This window comes from Octopus bimaculoides, chromosome 4 (assembly GCF_001194135.2).
Source record: "Octopus bimaculoides isolate UCB-OBI-ISO-001 chromosome 4, ASM119413v2, whole genome shotgun sequence".
Classification (NCBI taxonomy): domain Eukaryota; kingdom Metazoa; phylum Mollusca; class Cephalopoda; order Octopoda; family Octopodidae; genus Octopus; species Octopus bimaculoides.
The window spans coordinates 19830328-19838211 of NC_068984.1; the positions used below are offsets into that span (position 1 = coordinate 19830328).

At 39.0% G+C, this 7884-nt stretch overlaps 1 protein-coding gene across 10 annotated transcripts in view; it reads right to left on the reverse strand.

Moving 5' to 3' along the window:
- LOC106881484 (nesprin-1) overlaps window positions 1-7884 on the reverse strand; it is an 811219-nt gene that overhangs the window by 663494 nt on the left and 139841 nt on the right. For all 10 annotated transcript variants that reach the window (XM_052966929.1, XM_014931893.2, XM_014931887.2 and 7 more), the window contains 3 exons: window positions 6664-6788; window positions 4806-5002; window positions 964-1055 (listed from right to left, as the gene is read on the reverse strand). In XM_052966929.1, the coding sequence (XP_052822889.1) occupies window positions 964-1055; window positions 4806-5002; window positions 6664-6788 (414 nt within the window). The remainder of the gene's footprint in view (window positions 1-963; window positions 1056-4805; window positions 5003-6663; window positions 6789-7884) is intronic.

The window sequence follows — 7884 nt, forward strand, 5'->3', positions numbered from 1 at the left end:
ATATATATATATATATATATATATATATACGACAGGCTTCTTTCAGTTTCCATCTACCAAATCCACTCACAAGGCTTTGGTCGGCCCGAGGCTATAGTGGAAGACACTTGCCCAAGATGCTACGCAGTGGGACTGAACCCGGAACCATGTGGTTCATAAGCAAGCTACTTACCACCCAGTCACTCCTATGCCTACAATACACAAAATATTTTAACAATTTTTTTATGCAATTCCTAATAATAAATATAATTATAAAAATTGTTAGTTGCTATAGTTAGTAATAAACATTTAATGATTGCAGTTCCCTTGATGTAAATACAGATTGTGGTTCTGTTGGTTTAAGCAATTAGTGATTGGATACTTGCTACTGATGAAGCCCAATGAGGCTGAAATACATATTTAGGAATGCCACCAATGCTGCTAGATGATTTTCATCTACTGCTGTCACATAGAAAAGCACCCATGCTGGTACCACATAGAAAGCACTTGTGCTGGTACCACATAAAAAGTACCCATGCTTGTGCCACAGAAAAGCACCTGTGCCAATGTCACATAAAAAAAGTACCTGTGCTGGTGTCACACATAAAGCATCTATGCTTGCAGCATGTAAAAATCACCCAGAAAATTCTATAAAACGGTTGACATTAAGAAGGGCATCCAGTAGCAGAAAATATGCCAAAACAGACAATCGGAGCCTGAGCAATTCCTGTCAAACTGTCCAACACATGCCAGCATGGAAAAACAGATGATGATGACGATGATGATGATGATGATGACAAATACCACAGCTTTTCAGGTTTTTTACAATGTATCTATTCACAGTATCATACCCAGACTGCTTCGAGATCACATCAAGTTCTCTTGATGTAAACACTTAATGAGTTTCGCTCAGTTAGTATAAACACTCAGCAAGTGTGGGTCTTTTAATATGCAACCAACGATAAAGAAATAACTTGTACTTACTTCGGGATCTTCTCCAGCTTCAGGATAAGCCTTAAGAAATTGTGCAACGTATGTCATGATGGATTTCTCGTCGGGTTTTGGTACGTCAACATCTGTAAGTGAACAAAGAGATGCAGAACAATTATAACTCTGACACAAAACAATCCTAAAGGCGCAGGTGTAGCTGTGTGGTAAGAAGCTGGGTTCCCAACCACATGGTTCCAGGTTCAGTCCCACTGTATGGCACTTTGAGCAAGTGTCTTCTACTATAGCCTCAAGTCAACCAAAGCCTTGTGAGTGGATTTGGTAGGCGGAAACTGAAAGAAACCCATCGTATATATGTGTGTGTATGTGTGTGTGTGTGTGTGTGTGTGTGTGTGTGTGTGTGTGTGTGTGCCTGTGTGTCTTTCTTTGTTCCCTATCACCACTTGACAACCGGTGTTGGTGTGTTTATGTCCCTGTAACTTAACAGTTCGGCAAAAGAGACCAAGTACTAGAAAAAGTATTAGGCTTAAGAAATAAGTCCTGGCGTCAATTTGTTCAACTAAAAAAACACTTCGAAGTGGTGCTCCAGCATGGCCACAGTCAAATGACAGAAACAAATAAAAACATAAAAGGAAAGAATTTCTTTCATTCATTTTGCCAATGTGATTAGCAATTTGGTCGTGGTCTTCGTCCTTGTTTAAGCTCTTGCAGCCAAGTGACAAGGATGAGTGACTACGAGTGTAAGTGTGAGTGTGACTGTGCATGAGTGTGTGAGTATGCAGGGTTGTATGTGTGTGAATTTGTGTGTTTGCATAAGTGCAAGTATCAGAGTGTGTATATGTAAGTGTGTATGTGTATGTGAGTGTATGTGTGTGCATATGTAAGTGTGAGAGAGCAGTGTGTATGCATGGGTGTATGTATATGTGTGATTTGGCCTGAGTGTGTATGTATATTGAGTGTGTGTGTCTGTACATGGGTGAGTGTGTGTGTGTGTGTGTGTGTGTGTGTGTGTGCATGTGAGTGAGAGTGTGTAAGTTGGGTGAGTGTTTGAGTGAATGTAAGCCTGCATGAATATGTGTATGTTTATAGGAGTGTGTCTGAGTATATGTATGTAATTGTGTGTGAATGTATTTTTGAGTATGTGTTTGAGTATGTTTGGGATGTGAGAGGAAAAGAGAAAAATATTATGCGTGTGTGTGTGTGCATGCATTTCTGTGTGGGTGTGTGTGTGGGCATGCATGTGTGCATGCATGGGTGTGCGTGTGTGGGTGTGTATGTGCAAGTGTGTGTGCATGTGTGTGGATGCATGTGTGTGTGCAGGTGTATAAGCATGCATGTAAGCACAGCTAATCTGTTCTCAAGACACATTGCAGATGTTTGCTGCGTAACATTTTGATTTTAACAGTATTAGGCACATCAGAGACAAATCTGCTTTAAAACATGATGTTAGCCTGTTACAAATCAAGTTTTCCAAAAAGCTTTGGTAACTATTCTGAAGTAAATAGTATTTAGTCTTGGCCAGAGATGCAAAATAACACCTGCAGTAGAATACAAATTCATCTAATTTATATACTGAAGTATCTTCATCTCTAGTTATTTCGTTATAATGAAATGACCTACAATATGTTTCTAACAACAACAGCATGTGTAGTACTTGTGGAGGTGTGTGGCTGAGAGGTTAGGGTAATCAGCTGACGGTTGTAAGACCATGAGTTTGATTCCCAGCAGCACTTTATGTCTATGAGCAAGGCACATTGCTACAGTTCACTCAGTTGTCAAAAATGAGTAACAGCTGTATTTCAAAGGGCCAGGTCTTCTTACATCATGCCACACCAAATCTCTCTGGAAACTACCTTAAGAGTATGAATGTCTGTAGAGTGCTCAGTCACTTGCACATTAATTTCATAAGCTGGCTGTTTTGTTGATTGGGTCAACTGGAACCCTTGTCATCTTAACCAACAGAGTGCCAATTTATGTGTAATGCAATTCCTTTCGGCGGTTATCATACTTTTTCTTTTGATTGTTGCTTTATATTAATTTAGTTACAACTAAGTGCTAACATGCTATCTTAAAGATAGCAAATTGGACGTGATATGGGCTTTTATATTTGGAGGTTTGTTTTCACATGAAGGTGATAGGGTGACAAACTTTTTATTATACTTTTTCAGCCATTATCTAACAAACATACAAACTGTATCTCTCTCTCTCTCTCTCTCTCTCTCTCTCTCTCTCTATCTATCTATCTATCTATCTATCTCTATACTATTTCATCTGCTCCATTTCTATATAATTTCAGTGAATCAGTAAACTCTATCCAAAAAAAATCAATATATTGAAACTGACACTTGTGTGTATGTATATGGTTATGTATATGTGTATAGATATGTGTGTAGATAAGCATGTAGGCATGTGGTATACACACGCATACACACACGCATACACACACCTGTATATTTATTTACATATTGCATGCAGAAACATACATAACCACAAATATAAACATAAACATAAACATGTGTTAGTTGGGTGAGTCTGTGTGTTTGTGTATGCATGTAGGTATGTATATGTGTGTCTGTAAGTGCATATCTATGTATGTATACATGTATGTAGATATGGATATTTTTGTGTGTGTATGTGCGTGCGCAAATTGTTGCAGGATACACTCACAAACTTAGATGTTTCAGTGACATTAATTCCACCATTTTGATAGGATTGTGTAATTTGGTCTTCACTGATGGTAAATTCAAAATGATAATGATGGTGGTGGTGGTGGTGGTGGTGGTGGTGGTGGTGGTGGTGGTGATGATGATGATGATGAAGATGATGATGATGAGGATGAGGATGAGGATGAGGATGATGATGAGGATGAACAGCAACAAAGGAGGAAAAAAAGTAGGCCAAATGGAAGGAAAGAAAAATTTGGAAGTGAAAGAAAGAAAGAAAGAAAGAAAGAAAGAAAGAAAGAAAGAAAGAAAGAAAAGGGACTAATTGGGGAAAGAGACCAACAAAACAATAAAGAATAATAATAGAGAAGACACTAAAACAAGCTAAAATCAGTATTTAGCGATAACATTATCGATGTATACATTGTTGTATGGTTAAGAAGTTTACTTCACAATAATATACTTCTGGGTTCAATCCCAACTACCTAACACCTTGAGCATGTTTTTTTTCCATAACCTTCTGAATGAAATTTGGTAAATGGAAACTATCTGGAAGTCTGTGAGAAGGACTGTTCTTGTTTAGAGATGGTAGGTTTAATCCCATCAGCTGGTTTAGTGCCATTGTCACGTGCCCAGGTCCATCTAGTAGAGTACGCTCTGTTGCAAGCATTTAAACTAGATTTCTGGTCTCAGAAAAATTTCTTCAGTACAGGCCCTGAAAGGGTCGTCTAAATGATCCTTTTGCTGAGTAAACTATACAAAAAAAAACTTGAATCAAATTTTTAAAATTAAACAGGCATGACTGTATGGTAAAATGCTTGCTTCCCAACTGCATGGTTATGAGTTCAGTCCCACTGCATGGCACCTTGGGCAAGTACCTTCTACTATAGCCTTGGGCCAACCAAAGCCTTGTGAGTGGATTTGATAGATGGAAACTGAAAGAAGCCTTTTGTATATGTGTGTGTGTGTGTGTGTGTGTGTCCTATCACTGCTTGACAACTGGTGCAGATGTCTTTACATCCCCATAACTTAGCAGTTCAGCAGAAGAGACCAATAGAATAAGTACTAGGCTTTAAAATGTAAGTCCTGGAGTTGATTTATTCAACTAAAGCCCTTCAAGGTGGTGCCCCAGCATAGCCACACCCAAATAACTGAAACAAGTAAAAGATAAAAGATTAAAAAAAAAAAAGAAAGAAAGAAAAAGACATCACTCACCTTCTGCATCTATTAGCCGAGGAATTCCAAGTTGGACTTCAGCAGTGGAGAAAGCATACTCTAGATTGACTTTGGCCGGTTGTCGTTTCGTTCGTTCTAAATCTACCAAATCTGGACGGATGTTGTGTATCATGGCATTAAAAGCAACTCCATCTCGCCAACTCTTCCCAAAGTCTGTCACCGGGATACCATAATGCCTGAAAATAAAAACAGCCAGAACATTAATTAGGAAATAAAGCTGTGTTCATAGACATCAGGTTAATTGTCATTGTTAATAATCTGCTGTAGGTATCAATGTATGCTGTATTACAGTTATATTATATTATGTTAAGTAGAGGCACAATGGCCCAGTGGTTAGGGCAGCGGACTCGCGGTTTAGGATCGCGGTTTCGATTCCCAGACCGGGCGTTGTGAGTGTTTATTGAGCAAAAACACCTAAAGCTCCATGAGGCTCCGGCAGGGGATGGTGGCGAACCCTGCTGTACTCTTTCACCACAACTTTCTCTCACTCTTACTTCCTGTTTCTGTTGTGCCTGTAATTCAAAGGGTCAGCCTTGTCACACTGTGTCATGCTGAATATCCCCGAGAACTACGTTAAGGGTACACGTGTCTGTGGAGTGCTCAGGCACTTGCACATTAATTTCATGAGCAGGCTGTTCCGTTGATCGGATCAACTGGAACCCTCGACGTCGTAAGGGACGGAGTGCCAACAACAACATATAGTATGTTATACAGTATTGCTTATTAGGGTGGTATGCAGTGGTATAGTAAGGTGCACCAGGGTAGTATGGACAAAACTATCAAGCTCGTGGAAGAATGAAAAAATCTACCTATATGATGAAACAGTGTTGTCGATGGTAATGATGATGATAATGGTAGTGACAACAAAGACAATGATGATGGTGGTAATGGTGGTGATGATGGTGGTAATGGTGGTGGTGGTGGTAGTAATTGTGGTGGTGGTGGTGGTGGTGGTGGTGGTGGTGGTGGTAATGGTGGTGGTGGTAGTGGTAATGGTGGTGGTGGTATTGATGATGTTGATCAGAAGGTGGTGGTGGTGGTGGTGGTTGGGGACACGACAATGATGATTTGTAATAAGGTTGATGGAAAATTTCAGATTAAGGAGGATGACACACGGCTTTAAAATTTGGTCTAAAAATGACATATCTGTGTAAGCACGTGTGAATGCAAAAATTATATACAACACACACACACACACACACATATATACTGCACTGTTATGCAAATTAGGGCAGATGACTTTAATTCTATCCATGTTTGTGTACACTATAAATAGAAGCTACTAATCATGCTGTAATCAGGAAATAAGTTACCAATCTCTGATGAAGCAGTAATAAGCACTGAAACTAATCAGGTTCTTTTCACTTTTTTTTTTTTTTTTTGCCATACACATAACAAACGTGGTTTTACAAGCTTCTACTTTTCACAAGAAAGATACATATGTCTGTTTACTAGAAACACCATATTTCAGTAAATTAACTTTACAAGTATGGGCGTGTGTATATGCATATGTATATATATATGGGACTAAGAAAGGCATCTAGTCATAGAAACATTGCCAAAGCATACACTGTAGACCAACGCAGTACTCAGGATAATCAGATCCTGTCAGACTGCCCAATCCATGTCAGCATAGAATACAGGCATCAAAAGATAATTTTGATGATGATGATGATGTTGATGTGTGTGTGTGTGTGTGCGCGCAATTAAAAAGATGGCACATGAAGACAACAAAGAATTCTACATGTAAAATGAAGACACAGCATAAACAGACAAATGACAACCACCGATGGGATTACACTTGTATGCATATTGATGATGAGAGATGGTTTATTACTTTGTAACTGCATTGGTTGTCCAATTAAGTAAGGCTTTCTTTACACTTTCTTTCGGTCCCTTCTTCACAGCTGGCGCTCCATCAGCAGTTTCTTGTGATTGGGTTTGTTCTGTTATTTGTTCAATCTAAAAAATAGGATATTTCAAATAAAAAGATATAAAACTGCATGGGTTTTACTGGAGAATGCAATAAAGAGTACAAGAGCAATACCTTCAAAAGGAAACATCAGATAGTTTGACTCCATCTTGTATGTTTAGCTATTAAAATCACCAACATTATTTTCATCATTCAGTAAAAGGAAAAAGGGTAGCCCTTATGGCATTTTTTATGCTTCCAAGAGGAATTTGTCTACAGACTGGAAACCTAGACTGGATGTGGCAACATCATGGCTTCTGCTAAATACATCCAAGATCCCTATAGTGGTGTTAAACTGAGCAACTAATTAAGTCTATCTTTACTAACTAACTGGTACTCCATCAGTTGCGATGATGAGGATTCCAGTTGATCCAGTAAACGGAACATTATCACATTCACACTAAACCACAACCGACATCATCTTATATCAATTAATACCAACGTCCAACCATACCCATCACCACTCTGGATTGCTACCAGACTTCTACAGTTGTATTACCAAAACAAGTCAGTCCTTGACTTGGTAGAACTATCAACTAAACAAATATGATTATTACAAACAACGTATTGCGAGCCTCAATCTGCTTGAAATAGCAACCAAATCCACCTCCAAATCACACCATGCATTGAGAGTGTGGGCCTGGATCCAACAATAAGGGGTGGTCATGGTTGAAACTCTTTTGATCATTGGCCTGTTCAAATAGCACTGATCTGGGCCCAACAACAAGCCACAAAGAAACCAGCCTTTATAATTGAATGAAAACTTTCCAACAATAAAACAAAATTTATAATATTACAGGCACAAGATGATTTTCCATATATGTATAAAGATATTCAGATTCATACTCTGAGGTGGACCTAGTCATTTCATGAGGAAAATAAGTAGCACACAAAGCAATTGGGTCAATCATCATCATCGTTTAACGTCCGCTTTCCATGCTAGCATGGGTTGGACGATTTGACTGAGGACTGGTGAAACCGGATGGCAACACCAGGCTCCAGTCTGATTTGGCAGAGTTTCTACAGCTGGATGCCCTTCCTAACGCCAACCACTCAGAGAGTGTAGTGGGTGCTTTTACGTGTCAC